This window comes from Tachysurus vachellii, chromosome 25 (genome assembly GCF_030014155.1).
Source record: "Tachysurus vachellii isolate PV-2020 chromosome 25, HZAU_Pvac_v1, whole genome shotgun sequence".
Classification (NCBI taxonomy): Eukaryota; Metazoa; Chordata; class Actinopteri; order Siluriformes; family Bagridae; genus Tachysurus; species Tachysurus vachellii.
This window is the reverse complement of record NC_083484.1, coordinates 16,178,084-16,194,171: the sequence shown is the minus strand read 5'-3', so window position 1 is coordinate 16,194,171 and position 16,088 is coordinate 16,178,084. Positions and strand designations below refer to the sequence as shown.

General features: G+C 41.3%; 1 protein-coding gene across 8 annotated transcripts in view; it reads left to right on the top strand.

Annotated features, from left to right (window-relative positions):
• The window catches only part of syngap1b (synaptic Ras GTPase activating protein 1b), an 88,775-nt gene that overhangs the window by 63,492 nt on the left and 9,195 nt on the right, over positions 1–16,088 (top strand). For 6 of the 8 annotated variants that reach the window (XM_060862355.1, XM_060862348.1, XM_060862350.1 and 3 more), the window contains 12 exons: positions 461–796; positions 901–1,045; positions 2,035–2,179; positions 2,504–2,740; positions 3,183–3,384; positions 3,667–3,872; positions 4,458–4,671; positions 5,130–5,732; positions 6,040–6,486; positions 6,894–7,064; positions 8,724–8,935; positions 12,325–12,397. In XM_060862355.1, the coding sequence (XP_060718338.1) occupies positions 461–796; positions 901–1,045; positions 2,035–2,179; positions 2,504–2,740; positions 3,183–3,384; positions 3,667–3,872; positions 4,458–4,671; positions 5,130–5,732; positions 6,040–6,486; positions 6,894–7,064; positions 8,724–8,935; positions 12,325–12,397 (2,991 nt within the window). The remainder of the gene's footprint in view (positions 1–460; positions 797–900; positions 1,046–2,034; positions 2,180–2,503; positions 2,741–3,182; positions 3,385–3,666; positions 3,873–4,457; positions 4,672–5,129; positions 5,733–6,039; positions 6,487–6,893; positions 7,065–8,723; positions 8,936–12,324; positions 12,398–16,088) is intronic. The other 2 variants (XM_060862353.1, XM_060862349.1) reach the window with 2 other exon arrangements.

Below are 16,088 nucleotides of genomic sequence, written 5' to 3'. Positions count from 1 at the left end.
ACAGACAAAAAAACCTTTTACAAGTACTATTTTAGAGGGATGAGAAACATTGTGTAACTCTTTTAACCTTTAGTTTTTCAAATTTAATGTTTGAAATACAAGCACGGGGTCACGGTGGCTTAGTGGTTAGCACGTTCTCCTCACACCTCCAGGGTTGGGGGTTCGATTCCCGCCTCCACCTTGTGTGTGTGGAGTTTGCATGTTCTCCCCGTGCCTCGGGGGTTTCCTCCGGGTACTCCGGTTTCCTCCCCCGGTCCAAAGACATGCATGGTAGGTTGATTGGCATCTCTGGAAAATTAGGCTCCCCGTGACCCGAGGTAGTTCGGATAAGCGGTAGAAGATGAATGAATGAATGAATGAATGAATGAATGAATACAAGCGCAAGATTCTTTTTTCTAACCTTTGTGAAGATTCTCCCATAGTTCCTAAACAATAGCCCTTACCCACTGCTTTTCAACAGGAGAAAAGCACATATCTAGGACTGGTCAGCATCCCCATTTCCAGCATCACAGGTCGACAGTTTGTAGAGCAATGGTACCCTGTGATTCAGCCCAGTGTCCTGGCTAAGGGAGGGGGTGTAGGAGGGGGTAAAATTATCAACGCCTCTTTGCGGCTCAAGTCTCGCTACCAGACTATGAGCATCCTGCCTATGGAACTGTACAAAGAGTTTGCAGAGTATGTCACCAACAACTACCGAACGCTGTGTGCCGTCTTGGAGCCTCTGCTGAGTGTCAAAAGTAAGGAGGAGGTCGCCTGTGCACTGGTGCATATCCTACAAAGCACAGGGAAGGCAAAGGTACTCACTTAGTGTTCATATTCACTGTATTCACTTATCCACTTATAATTGGTTTCATGAATCGTTTGGTTACAAGTGAATGTTTCATTTTTTCTGTGTTTAAGGACTTTCTTTCAGACATGGCGATGTGTGAAGTAGACAGATTCATCGACCGAGAGCACCTTATATTCCGAGAGAACACCTTAGCCACCAAAGCTATAGAAGAGTACCTCAAACTCATCGGACATAAGTACCTCAAGGACGCTTTAGGTGATCATTTTCAGCTAACGTTTTGTTGTTGTTTTTTTTTGTTTTTTTATTTCCGAACAAATCATGCGAGCGAACATCTGCTCAACTTCTCCCACACAAGCTGTGACCAGAATCTACTGCTCTTGTAGAATCTTTGCTGGAGAAACTGTAGAGAGAAGTCCTCCACTCTCACAGACACTATAACCAAACCTGACTGGTCTCATAGAAACTATGACTAAACTCAAATGCTCCAACAGACACTCTGATTTGTTGTTAAACCTGACTGCTTCAGCAGACACTGAGACCAAACCTGACCATTTCCACAGAAACCGTCAGTGGAGCAGGGGGGCACGGTGGCTTAGTGGTTAGCACGTTCGCCTCACACCTCCAGGGTTTGGGGTTCGATTCCCGTCTCTGCCTTGTGTGTGTGGAGTTTGCATGTTCTCCCCGTGCCTCGGGGGTTTCCTCCGGGTACTCCGGTTTCCTCCCCCGGTCCAAAGACATGCATGGTAGGTTGATTGGCATCTCTGGAAAATTGTCCGTAGTGTGTGATCGTGTGAGTGAATGAAAGTGTGTGTGTGTGTGTGCCCTGCGATGGGTTGTATCCTGCCTTGATGCCCGATGACGCCTGAGATAGGCACAGGCTCCCTGTGACCCGGATAAGCGGTAGAAGATGAATGGATGAATGAACTTAAGAGCCATTAGAAAACAAAATAAGGGTGTGTACTGTGTTCAGTCTGGAACTGAACTGAAAAACTGATTTATTTATTTATTAAATAGCCCTTACTATAACTATAATCTCTCTTTCTCGTGATTATTGTTTTTGATGGCACACACCAGCTTGCATGAGAGTATCCCATGCAATCAACTCCTTGTTGGGATCCCAGTCTTGATGTACAGCTATTTTTAAAACCATATTGATTTGATGTGCATTGACATGCACTGAGGATCGTTTGGATTGATCGGTGTTTTGTGTCACTTGTACAGAACTGCTCTTTGCTTGTGTGCAGGTGACTTCATCCGAGCGCTGTATGAGTCAGAGGAGAACTGCGAGGTCGATCCCATGAGGACTCCACCTTCTGTTCTGCTGGACCATCAGGCGAATCTTCGCATGTGTTGTGAGCTTGCGCTCTGCAAAATTGTCAACTCACATTGGTTAGTCGTCACTCTCCGTGTTAATCATGATCATTCTTTTTATTATTCCCAGAGAAAAGGAATAGTTTTTCCAAAAAAATGTTAGCATTAGGAGTGTCTGAATATCTGTGTCTGTATAATGTTCCAAATATCTGCATTTGGATTTAGACCTATGGTCTGCTGTGGTGAATATGTGAATATGTCACGCTTGCTGTTAGTCAAAATATAAAACACAAAAAAAGGTATATAAGAGTGGAAAGGACATAATGTAGGTCTGAAAGAGTCCCAAAGATTATACAAAAGTTCTTTTGAAATACTTGATTGTAAATCTTCTGTATCTACTAGTGTTTTTCCACGAGAGCTGAAGGAGGTCTTTGCATCATGGAGAGTACGCTGTGCAGAGAGGGGGAGAGAGGACATTGCTGACCGCCTGATCAGTGGCTCACTATTCCTGCGCTTCCTTTGTCCAGCCGTCATGTCCCCATCATTATTCAACCTCACCCAGGAATACCCGGATGAGCAGACATCACGCACGCTCACCCTCATAGCCAAAGTTCTGCAGAACCTCGCTAACTTCTCCAAGTCAGTTCAGGCGATTTCCTGTATAAAAAGTTCTGGTTAGATTTCTTTTGTATCTGTGTTTCAAATCGGACCATATGGACCGCCACGTTGTATTCAGAGCATCGCTGCTTCTCGGTTCTTTAACAGAGAACTGCAGTTTCTAGGAAAGTAGATTTCAGCCAAACATCACATTTCCAGTGCTATTAACATGTAGAGGAGGTTCGAACAGCTTCGTCCAATGTTTTTGACAGATCAAAGAAAGCACTTATTTATCCTTTTGCCGTGACCTTTTCATGTAACCAAACACAATGTCTTTATTGTCTTTTTCAGTTTATTGTGTGCAAACATTTGCTTTGAGGTGTTAAAAAAGTCCGCTGATGATGATGATGATGATGATGATATGTGAATAACAGATGCACAGCTTTGTAAATATTTTTCCTCTGGCCTATGGTATTCCTTTAAGGTTTGGCAGTAAGGAGGAGTATATGTGCTTCATGAATGAGTTCTTAGAGATGGAGTGGGGCTCCATGCAGCAGTTTCTGTATGAGATCTCCAATCTTGACAGCATAAGCAATGCCGGGGCTTTCGAGGGATACATTGACCTGGGAAGAGAGCTTTCAGTCCTGCACAGTCTCCTGTGGGAGGTTATGGCTCAGCTCAGTAAGGTATGTATAACCTGTTACAGAAGCGTTAGCCCTATTGTCCAGGGATTTCAGAGTTCAAACACTCATGAAGATAGAAACATTTATTGCGCTCTCTGAGTAAGATGGGTGACATGCTCTTTTGCCCTTTACAGTTGGTTTGTATGACAGGGGAGAGCTGTCTGCTGGGTGGGAAGTGACAAAATGCAATAAAAGTTTGCAGACAAATTGTGTCATTTCTGATTGTTTTGTGGCTTTTTTTTTTAGTTTGGTTCATTTCTCTGTTTTAATTTGTTTTGCTTAAAGGATGCCATTATCAAACTTGGACCATTACCCCGCCTCCTGAATGACATCAGCATGGCCCTTCGTAATCCTCATCTCCAAAGGCAGCCCAGTCACCAGACAGACAGACAGCCTCCAGAAAGGCAGACGGACCGGTTACTCTCTCGACCCAGCTTCAACAGGGGAATCTCCTCAGAGTTTCAGAACCTCATGCCGAGGGACCTAAACAGGTAACAGCTAGAGAGCCATATTTAGAGTCAGTTACTGAAGATCAATAGATGTATTTGGCTTTAAGCTGTAAAAATCAGGCTCTCAGACTCCCAGTTTGGTTTAGATACAGTATATAACTTTATATTGCTGGATCCAAAGGTGACAGGGATTAAAGAGGGTCTCTGTCAGAGATGGAGTATGCTCTCAGAATAAAGTTTCATGTTGGTGGGTGATGGTATTCCAAAAGTCCAGTCGCATCAACCTCAGGTTCTCCAAAAACTGAGCTCACAGAGACACACACAGTGTGTAGCCAGCATGGGGCACCTGTCAAAATCTGATCTTAAGCTTAAGTTTTAGCTCTACATGGAACAAGATGATACATGGAGATGATGCAAGAAGGTAAATATTAATGCAATATCTCAGCAGTTGCTATGCCGTTGACCAATGTAAATTGTACAACCGAGACAATGGACAACGAAAGTCCAATAACTAAACCACACCCAATAAAATAAAAGAATCTAATTTAGCAATTTGGTTTCAGCTACACTTATTAACTTCCAACATAATATACAGCACTTAGAGTATTTCTGTAATTCTATCTGAAGTTCTATAGATATCACTCGCTTGCCTTCCCCGACCTCTGCCATGTCCGGCGGTGTTGTTCATCCATCGCGAGGTGGAATGGGTGGTTACGTTGATCGGGATCATCCGCATCGAGCCTCTTCTAAAGATGTTTTCTATGTCAACCGTCCACCGCTTGCCCGGTCCAGTCCTGCGTACTGTACAAGCAGCTCCGATATCACCGACCCAGACCCAAAGGTAAGCTTGCAAGGTAAAAATAGCTGACCTGAATGGGTGGAGGGGCAAGTCATACGATAATGGGCCATGTCAATGAGTAATGCTTTACTGTGGTGAAAGTGAAAGCTGTTTGGTTCAAAATCTCATTTGAATGGCAGCTTGCTCATCAGCACACCTTTCCCCCTCTCCTTCTTTGCTGAGGGACTTTGGTTTCCTTTTGATCCGGTGGGAAGATGAAGCGCCACAGGCCTGCTTACTGCATGGTTCAAAATGCCACCCAAGCATGGCGAAAGAGGGCAACACGATGATGTGGGTGCTGTTAATACATACAAACGTGACTGTCTACACGTGGTGTGTTTTGGATTTTTGGATTTATCCGAATCGAACTAGTTGCGCCAAAATGTAGATAAATAAGTCGAGATTTTGTAGCGCACTTTTAATAGAGCAAGTAACAGCAGCATTTTCCCCCCCACCCATAGGTTCTGACTGTTAATGAAAATATTTCTATGATGGACCTCCAGGACTCAAGAATGAACAGCGTCTCTAACCTGCAGTCTGTGGGGGACATGCTCAACTCTCCCCAGGCCTCACTTGCCGGGTTCGGCGGCCTTGGTGGTGCTGGAGGAGGCCTCGGTGGTCAGCTGCGTGCCGGTGGAGGGCGGATGTCGGCCGGCTCGGGCGGCTCCAGTGTGTCAGGTGGCCTGCGACTAAGCCAGCTTGGCCAGACGGGGACCGCCAACGACTCGCTGTCCCAGCAGCAGCAGCAGCAGGCCGCCGCACTCCGCTACCCACTCTCCTTCCAGAACCCTCTGTTCCACATGGCCACAGATGGGCCTCAAATCCAGCGGCAGCACAGTCGTGCTCAGGTGCCTCCACCCCTCCTGCTGGCCCCAGAGCCAGACTCCTCACATCCTGCATACTTGCCACAATTCGCCCGGGGTGCCTTCTCCAGAAGCGAAGACCTCTCCACACTCAGACCCGGACCGCACCTCGGCCAGCCCAGCATCGTCCACTCCCACAGCTACAGTGACGAATACAGCCGGGGAGATTATGGCAGACGGCAACTCTCTATGCATATGCAGGTATGGCTTCTTTTCTTTGTTCTAATGAGAAATAGCCAAAAGTTTAGTTTGCAGTTTTTAGCTTAAACAAATTTAAATGTTTGTTTTTTTCGTTATTTTACAAATAGATTTTTCGTACAACTGTTCCATTTTTACTTTTGAATTGTTTCAAATGACTTGTAAATACATATGAGAATCTATAAATGCGTTTAAATTTTTATTTTTTTACTACTCTGAATTTATCAAAAAAACAACGAGATTTACAGACTTGGAGAACGGAAATAATCAGTTCTAAGAGTTAATTGGTCCTCTCTTGTCAACGTGTCAGGAAAACTTCCAGCAGCAGCAGATGATGGGCATGGCTTCACAGACAGGCACATCTCATTCCTCCCTCGCCTCGCCCCCCACCACTGTCCAGCCTGTCCGTCAGAGCTCCATGGCTCCGCCTCCCACACAGCGCATGAAGTCTCAAACCTCGCATCAGCTTTCTGTAAGCTCGGCCGCCGGTGCCACTCCCCCAAGCAAGACGAGGCCTCCGAGCGGAAACCTGCTCCAGTCTCCTGAGTCGGGCTTTGGGAGCAGGCAGCAGGGCCCACGGCAGCAGCTGTCTGTCAAGGATAACACCGCCCCCGGCCTTCCTCATCAGCACAGCTCAACCCGCGAGAGCCAGGGATCTCAGGGTTCTCAGGGGGGAACGCCACAGTCAACGCAGCAGTTACACAAGGAGCGACAACACTCGCAGCAGCACTTACTCAAGCCTTCCATTAGCAAACAGGTGCTCAGCAGGTTTACACAAAATGAACATAATTATGTGAAACTAAGTGTGAGGAATTGTCAAAATATTATTTACAGTTCATTAAAAAAAAGGCAGTCGGAATTATACCTGAGTGAATTTTAAACAGCTAGAAATGTAAAACAAAATTAAATTACTTTTAGATCGTGATTAATTCATCGTAAGTGATTGTAACATTGATTATTTTCCAGGTAACATCATGAAGCATTTATATTTGTGTAAAATGCACAAAAATCATTTCAAGTCAAATTATCATTAGATTTATAACAGAATGTGAGATTTAACTGAGAAGGAATGAAACTAATGATTTGTATTCACACTCAGGCAAAATAAAAAATGTCCCATAAAACGAAAAAAAGCTTTTTCTGAAATTTTTATTCTGTTTTCAGGGCTCATCACCCAACACTTTGAACCCGCCCACTCCTGCGTCAGAAAGGACAGTGGCCTGGGTGTCCAACATGCCGCATCTTTCTGCTGACATCGAGAGCTCACGCATCGAGAGAGAAGAATTTAAGCTTAAGGAGTACTCCAAAAGCATGGACGAGTCGCGTTTAGACCGGGTGCGATTCTCTCGTGTTACTGCAGCATGTTAACAGCAGTTATAAGTAAACACTTTAACACTTTAACTTATAATTTTTTAGCGTTATATAATGTTGGCTTCACTCAGACAGAACCGATTTAGCGATTTCAGCCAGGGATTCTAGCTAAGTGGATTTATGTTTGTAGGTGTTCACACGTTTCAGATTGCAGAGGTAAATAGAGAAAGCAGAACTTTAGCTAACTCAGGTTATTATCTGGCTCAGTGTGAAAGCAGATGCTAACTAACCCTAAGCCGTCAGCGCTCCATATGTATCAGTGCTATAGTTAGACACCAGGCTCCATCTGCCTGAAATGTAAATTTAACCAAGAGTCAAAACTACCTGAGACTGTTTATCAAGCTTTGACCAGCCTGCATTTATTATACACACACATTAAGCACACACACACACACACACATACACACACACACACACACAAAGCAATTTTTGTTTGCTATGTTTAACTGTAAAACCTTTTTCCAAGGTGTTCAAGGAAAATCACAGTTGGTGATTTCCGGTTAAAATCTATTTGTGAAATCTGGTTCGTTAAACAAAAGAACTAAGAAGTTATAGAACGTTCAGAAATGCTGAGCGTAGTTTATTATACCACACTGCTGCTGAATTTTCATTCTGATCGGTGATTTTCTAAGTGACCGATTCAGGATAAAAATTCTGACGTCAAGTATTTTCCTATATGCCACAAACAAGAGAGAGACTGAGAGAGAGAGAGAGAGAGAGTAAGAAAGAGAGGGAGAGAGTGAGTAAAAAATAGAGTGAGAGAGAGAGTAAGAAAGAGAGGGAGAGTGAGAGTAAAAAAGAGAGGGAGAGAGAGAGAGTAAGAAAGAGAGGGAGAGAGAGAGAGTAAGAAAGAGAGGGAGAGTGAGAGAGTAAGAAAGAGAGGGAGACAGAGAGCGTAAGAAAGAGAGGGAGAGCGCGAGTAAAAAAGAGAGGGAGAGAGAGAGTAAGAAAGAGAGGGAGAGAGAGAGTAAGAAAGAGGGAGAGAGAGTAAGAAAGAGAGAGAGAGAGAGAGAGAGAGAGAGAGAGAGAGTAAGAAAGAGAGGGAGAGAGTAAGAAAGAGAGAGAGAGAGAGAGAGAGAGAGAGAGAGAGAGAGAGAGAGAGAGAGAGAGAGAAAGAGAGGGAGAGAGAGAGTAAGAAAGAGAGGGAGAGTGAGAGAGTAAGAAAGAGAGAGAGAGAGAGAGAGAGAGAGAGAGAGATGACTGTGATGTGGCAGATGTTTTCTGTCCTTTCTTAAGCAGCTTCCTAATGCCTGGGACAGGTGCTCAGGAACTGCTGTTATGTTTGTCACCTCTACAACAGATGGTGCTGTGACTCATGAATTATTTAAGTGACAGATGAATGAAATAAACCTGAAAGGTCTTTTGGAGTAAATAAACCTGAAGAGGAACCTTAACTACATTACATCACTATAATGCAGGTGATCAGATGACTCGGTTCTTGGGCTAATGAGCAGATGTACATGAAACAAACTTTCTTTACTATACTGTATACACAACTTTACACAAAATTAAAACATAACTATGTTCAGCTAAATAAAATCTCACTCTTCCAGCACTTGGACCCCAATCTTCATCCAAAGCTCTCTGATAACATCATTTATTCATCATTTGCAACTGATGCAGGTACGGGAGTACGAGGAGGAGATCCATTCCCTGAAGGAGCGTCTGATGATGTCACACCGCAAGCTGGAGGAGTACGAGAGGAGGCTACTCACTCAGGAGCAACAGACCAACAAGATCCTGCTGCAGTACCAGAGTCGGCTGGAGGACAGCGAGAGGAGGCTGAGGCAGCAGCAGGTGGAGAAGGACTCCCAGATTAAAGGGATAATCGACAGGTAATGAAAAAGATCCACATTGAGAAGAATAAGAATATAAGAGTGCTTGGACCCCTTACTGCAGGTACATAAAATTCAGGTTGCAATGCATCATCTGCGCATTGTTTTTTGCAGATCATGATCTTGGGAGCAATAGTTGAAGAAATGTAGCAACTACATACTATTTATTCGTATAAGAAAGAAAAAAGAAACAAAAAGTTATAATAATCTAATTTGTAAGTTTTAGTTGAATATTAAAGACAAAACTAGCACGTCAACACTAACCTGGTGAACTTCCATCTCACATGGAGGACTCATCATGAAGCAGCACAGAACAACACATTTTCACTTTTTGTACATTTCTAGTTACATTTTAATGTTGTTGACAGTTTTGGGATAAAGTCTGTAAATGTTAACTAATGCACTAAACAGTTACTGGTTATGGGAATAAGTTATAAAGTGACCTGCTTTATTTCACTTTTCAGCTGTTCATGTTCTCATCTGTTCTCATTGTGTTACTGCATAACTTTTGTTGCATGCGGTTATCATCTCCATATTTATCCTACGGTGGCCGAGAAGTGCAAAACACATAATTAACAAATCCGAAAACACATTAACAAATCTGAAAACACATTAACAAATCCGAAAACAAATTAACAAATCCGAAAACACATTAACAAATACGAAAACACATTAACAAATACGAAAACACATTAACAAATACGAAAACACAACGACATTTCAGACAACCCGGAAGAGGTTGGTATAGTTTGTGATTGGACAAGACACCTGTCACTCAAGGTATACATGAAGTTCAACAGTCTGCCGCAGGGAAAAGTTGGAATGGATGGATGGAATGGATTACTGTGGATTAATTCTGTTATTTTCTTATATTTAAACGGAGAACTTTACACATTACACATAAGATTCCATACCTGTATATCTTGAGTGACAGGTGTCTTGTCCAATGATCGGTAAGTTTCCATTCAAAAACGATACACTACTGTTTCTGGGTTGTTTGACTTGTCGTTGTGTTTTCAAATTTGTTAATGTGTTTTCGGATTTGTTAATTTGTTTTCGGATTTGTTAATTTGTTTTCGGATTTGTTAATTTGTTTTCGGATTTGTTCATTTGTTTTCGGATTTGTTAATGTGTTTTTCGGATTTGTTAATGTGTTTTCGGATTTGTTAATGTGTTTTCGGATTTGTTCATTTGTTTTCGGATTTTTAATGTGTTTTCGGATTTGTTAATTTGTTTTCGGATTTGTTAATTTGTTTTCGGATTTGTTCATTTGTTTTCGGATTTGTTAATGTGTTTTCGGATTTCTTAATGTGTTTTCGGATTTGTTAATCTGTTTTCGGATTTGTTCATTTGTTTTCGGATTTGTTCATTTGTTTTCGGATTTGTTAATGTGTTTTGCACTTCTCGGCCACCGTATTATCCTCAGAGCAGCGCTGCACTGCGATGCAGACATACAGTGGATCACTTAGTGTTTGATAGCAAAACAGATATTAATTATAAACAATGATGTCATAAATGATAAAAATCACAAAACCTAGAAATGATGATAATTAAGTTGTTACTATGAATTGCTTATTTAGATTATTTGGTGAAGAAATGAACTTTTGGATTCTTCAATTAGAATTTTTGTAAAAATGATGTACGTCTAATTAAATATAATAATATACTTCATTAACACTTAAAACACATCTTCATTATTTGCTGTTGTCTGGAACATGCAGCATTTTTAATTTTTTTTAAATCTAGGTTTTTTTTCTGTTTATTTGTGATGTAACACGAAGATTTCGCAGACAAGTTGAAATGAAAACCTCTCCCTGCGACTCAACGCTCTAATTTAACGAACTTATCTGGATATTGTGATAAATTGTGGTACATTTTTTACACAATATTTCTTGAGAAATAATCCAAATAATCTCGCTTCTTATGTGGATTATTTAATTTATTTTTTCACGATTTTCTCGATTTAAATAGTGTGCTACAATTTTGAACTGAAAACTTTAGAAATCATTTTTTCTCATTTTTTATGCAAAACAATGAATAACTAATTAATATAATCAAGTACTAAAAAATATTTAAATAACTTTATAGACATTAGTTCAAATTTCAATTCAATATAAAACATTTTTTGCTGGAAGTTTCTTATCTAATCTCTACATCATGAGGCATACTGTGTCTTTGAGCCATTCCACCTGATGTTCCCCCAATGTTCCCCCGATGTTCCACCTGATGTTCTCATTGTCCCATGTTTATCACTTGGAACTGGTTGTCTGGTGATGTTTTTCTTTTCTTTTTTCATCACTGTTTTTGTAAACATAATTACGTTTTTTTAAGGGAATAAAAAATGACCACGTTGTCTGAATCTAATTTATTTGTGAATTTGTGTGTAATTTATTTCATTATTTGTCCGTTGTGCATTTCATCATCTTTACCATCTTTCCTACACATGCGCACGATTTCTGACCTTTCTGAAGGTTTTGGCTTTGTTTTCATGTCAGTCATCTCCTATTTTCAAAGCTTCGAGCTCTTAATTGTCCAGCAAACTACTAAAGAACACATTTTGTTTGTGTGTCCAGTGTGTATTGGGTAAATTGTGAAAAAATGGTGAAAAAAAAACCTGGTACACTTTCAGAAAGAAAACGGTTCTTCAGAAGCTACTGTAACCCTCCAGGATTTCACAGAGGTTCTTGCCATGATTTTTACAGCCAAAACATGTCACTCTTGAATTTGTTGTAGCATCTTTTTTGCATTAACTTGAATTGGTGAAATCACAAGAACACATTCTTCTTTTAATCTCCTCGCAGTGAAACACATACGTAATGACTCTCTGAGAGCTTTACTCATGTTCTACACACGTGCATGGAATGATGGAATGCGTGATGATGTCACACGACATGGCACGACAAACCTCTTCTGAATATCACTGAGTGGATTTTGCGGAATACTGCAGAGGCCGATCGAAGGATTGATGGATAACTGAATGCTTTTTATCTTCTCCACTCTCTACTCCAAACTCTTCTTGTTCAGAAGAACAACCAAAAAAACCTTCTCGGTTCTAGATTTTCTAAGAATGTCCTCCAGATGTATTGAATACCAGTCGTTACAGATCTGTGCATCACTAAAAAAAAAAAAATAAGCCACAGAATATTAATGTTTTTTCAGGTCTAAATGATTAGATGGTGATTGAAGATCTAAAAGCAGTCCCGTTTTTGTCCCCAGGGAAATTTTGGAAGCTAATTAACAGGATTTGCACAATTGTTTCCGAAAAGAAGAAGAGGGAGAATTCTTTCACACACTTTTGATATTTATGATGTGTATTATTGGCAGTAATTTCTTATCTCTCTCTCTATCGCTCTCTCTTATCTTCCTTCTTACATGATGTCTTCCTTCAGACTGATGGCGGTGGAGGATGAGCTGAGGGTAGGGGTCGTATCAGAGCACAAATCCAGGATGTTTGCAGATCAGGTCAGTGCTTTTGTTTTGTTCTCTCTGTCTCTCTCTCTCTCTCTCTCTCTCTCTCTCTCTCTGTCTCTCCCTCTCTCTCGCTTTCTCTCGACTCTTCCTGTCTTCCTGTCCCCTCTTACGATTATTTTCTGCGCTCTGTCCAGTTTTGGTCTACCGTCTGTGTCAGTGCATCTGTTTTGCGATGTCTCTGTATCGGTTTTGCACTGCCCGTCAGTTCATTTGCCTGAAAAAGCTAATTATTTGCATCCTCAGCAGTGGAATCCGTTACTTGGTTTGCATACACGTCAGGTCATGGCTGGATTCAGTGTCAACGCTGTCGATTCATGTTCATGCACTTGATTCTGAATCTCTGAATTGAGTTGCTTTGGCATTTTTAGGCAGCTTGCAGCTTAAAGGGAAGAATCTGAACAAATGCTTTGGCTAACAATACAATAAGGAACAATGGCTGCATCCCAAATCGCATACTTATGCACTACACCATAGATAGAATACATAGAAATCTCCGACAAGAAGAAGATGCGCTTCTCCAACCAAAAAAACTGTGGAAGAAAGTCTGGAATGTTGGACACTCCATGCGCTCACCACTCGCAGAGGGCTGGGGATACTAGGCAGGTAACTGTGACTCCAAGAGAGTAGGACTCAACCATGACATCAGTGTTTAGACTGATATCCTGTACAGTGTACTATATACAGGGCAAACCTTCGAGTGGAAATCATTTTCCACAAGAACTCAAAGTTTTTCTGAACTTCTCCATTCATCTGCTCATTGGTTAACCACCATCTTTCCCCAGTAGAGGCCAAAGCTTGTCTCGTACAGTATATATCTTCCTCATATATCTTAATATTCATTCATTCATTCATTCATCTTCTACCGCTTATCCGAACTACCTCGGGTCACGGGGAGCCTGTGCCTATCTCAGGCGTCATCGGGCATCAAGGCAGGATACACCCTGGATGGAGTGCCAACCCATCACAGGGCACACACACACTCTCATTCACTCACGCAATCACACACTACGGACAATTTTCCAGAGATGCCAATCAACCTACCATGCATGTCTTTGGACCGGAGGAGGAAACCGGAGTACCCGGAGAAAACCCCCGAGGGTTTAAATATATATATATATATATATTTTTTAAAAGAACATTTCTATTGTTCTCTGTATCAGAAGGGAAGTAGACCCATGTCACTGGACATCACAGCCAGATCCCATTACATCCCCTTCCTTTAATACACAAACTCAGGGTTCTTAATTGAACTCAGTGGTTTCTTATGTTAGAAATAAACCACCTAGTGAGGTGGTGTGATGAAATCAAATTGTAGAATCAAAGAATAAATCGTCTTGTCTGTTCTCAGAAGCAGGCAGAATCCTTGTTCTGCAGGCGGTGATGCAGTCTAGCGCTCCTGCTGTTTCACGATTCAGCTGAGAATCTTTCCCACAATAACAAGGACTTAGCTTGGCTTATCCGGAGTCAAAAGGGAAAGAAGGCATGCAGCGAAGCACAGGCTAGAGCTCAGTTGGTGGAAGAGGAATACATGAAGAACCAACATTAAAAAAAAAACATTTTGTTCATAATGTTAGATTTTACCTTACCATTCTTCAATGTGTTATTAAGACATTCTCTATGTAGACATTCAGACCTAATGCATTGTTTAATAAATCAAACAAGACCAGAAATACGGGCTTCCTATCATATTTATGGAAACCTTTTTTGCTAATCCCTCAACAATAATCGTCTGATACATCTAAACATTTGAATCAGTGTGTTAGAAGCACTAGATTTTGAGAAGCACTTGACCTTAACACAGGACTAAAAGTGATGCCTTAACAACAACAATTGGCCACACGGGTCTTAAATAAATAGTCAGATAGATAAAGGAAATTCATTGGTCCTTTACGATGCCCAAGACAGGCATGTGCTCCTAAAGTCACTGTTGGGTCCAGAATGTGGTTTGACTGGTGAGTAACCAGGTAAAAATAACCAGGTAAATGGTTAAAAGCCTGAGTTAGGTTGAGCAAACACAAAAGCAAGATTTAATCAGAGCAAGGCAACAAGTCTTGTAGTAAGAAGACTGTGTAACAAGTCACTGGTGGATATGCCTCGCAGTCTTCAGGGTCAGGTGATAATGAATGGGATTTGCATCTGTCGCGGGTGGTGAATGAAGGCTTACCTGAAGGTTGCTTGCAGTTGATGCAGTTGACTACCAAAGGTAGAAATCCAATCTGTTGAAAGGTGTGGAACGTTAAGAACGGGACATGGTGGAGAACTGGGATTGCTTCAGGTAGTTGGGTCTGTTTTGCCTTTGTAGAGAAGCTCAATTATTTAGAGTAGCTCAGTTGTTAGACTATGGATCTGAAAGTTGTGTGTTCAAATCCCACCACTGCCATGCTGGTACAACTAGATCCTTGGGCAAAGACTCTAACCTGCTACTGCTCACTTGTATGAAGTAAGTTGCTCTGGATAAAAGAACATCTGCTAAATGCTTTAAATGTACATTTTTAAATGGAATACATTAATACACATTAATACAATGCAGTAAAATAATGTCAGAGAACAAGTGGATCGGTTCCGGAAGAAAATTACCAACAGTATGTTCCATTACATCATTCTTGAGAAGACAAGTAACTAAATGAGCAGCTGAATGACCTCTGTGCCCAGAACTACCCCAAGATTGCACGTGATCTGAGAGTTCCTCTGGTTCAGTCTGGCTGGGATTTTTAGTTTAGATGATGAGGTTCCATCCATTGCGAGATGTCCACCAAACATCTCTGGGCACTTGGTTGAATACCTGAATCCACTTCTTTTCTGAAAGTGTTGATTAATGCAGGTTGCAGTTGGTTTCATAATATTGTCTTTTGGTGCCAACACTCAATCTGTGAAGAACAGTGTTTTTTGGATACATACCATGTCATCATGCAGAGTTATACCTACAAACAAGGAGGCGTTTTTTACGCTTGAAGCAAAACCCAGACCAAAACTTTCAAGAGGAGCTGGGATCGGATCTCTGGACCTCTCTGAGTCACCTTAAAAAAAAAAAAAAAAAACACGAGCTAATCTTCAGTGTATACATATCTTGATCAGAACACATTTGTGGCACATTTGTGTTCGTATTGAGATTCGGCACAAATTCGGCCAACATAACCTTGGCCAACCTTGGCCAACATTTCCATAATCATCCATAAACACACATGATCTAGCTCAACCGCTTTTCTCTGCATGTGCTGTGTTTCCATGCTAGGTTTGAAATACTAGTTCTGTGAATCAAAGTCAACTTGCGCTAAATTGTGTACCGGCTTTTTTTTTTTTATTTATTTATATGTTTGTGAGAGTGACATCGCAAATTACAGTATGACAAAGAACGTATACAGCCCTGGCTGATTTCATGGATCTTTTCTTAACCACTAGTCTCTGTTCTTCATGCTTTTATGGTTGTACTTAATCACCAGTTCACTTTTTCTTGACTACCTCTACAGGAATGGCATGCACATTGGTGTGGTTTTGTGCATGTGTTGTAGGTGTGGAGCTTAGCCCTTTGTTTCAGTTTAAGTCAGTAGATCTCAGTATCATCCCTATGTTAAATTTAAGTTGATCTTTTACAGCATGCTGGCTGATACTCTACATCAGAATGATAATTTACTTTATTTTTTTAATGAAAACGTGTTTCTTTTTTCCTGCAGATATTTTACTC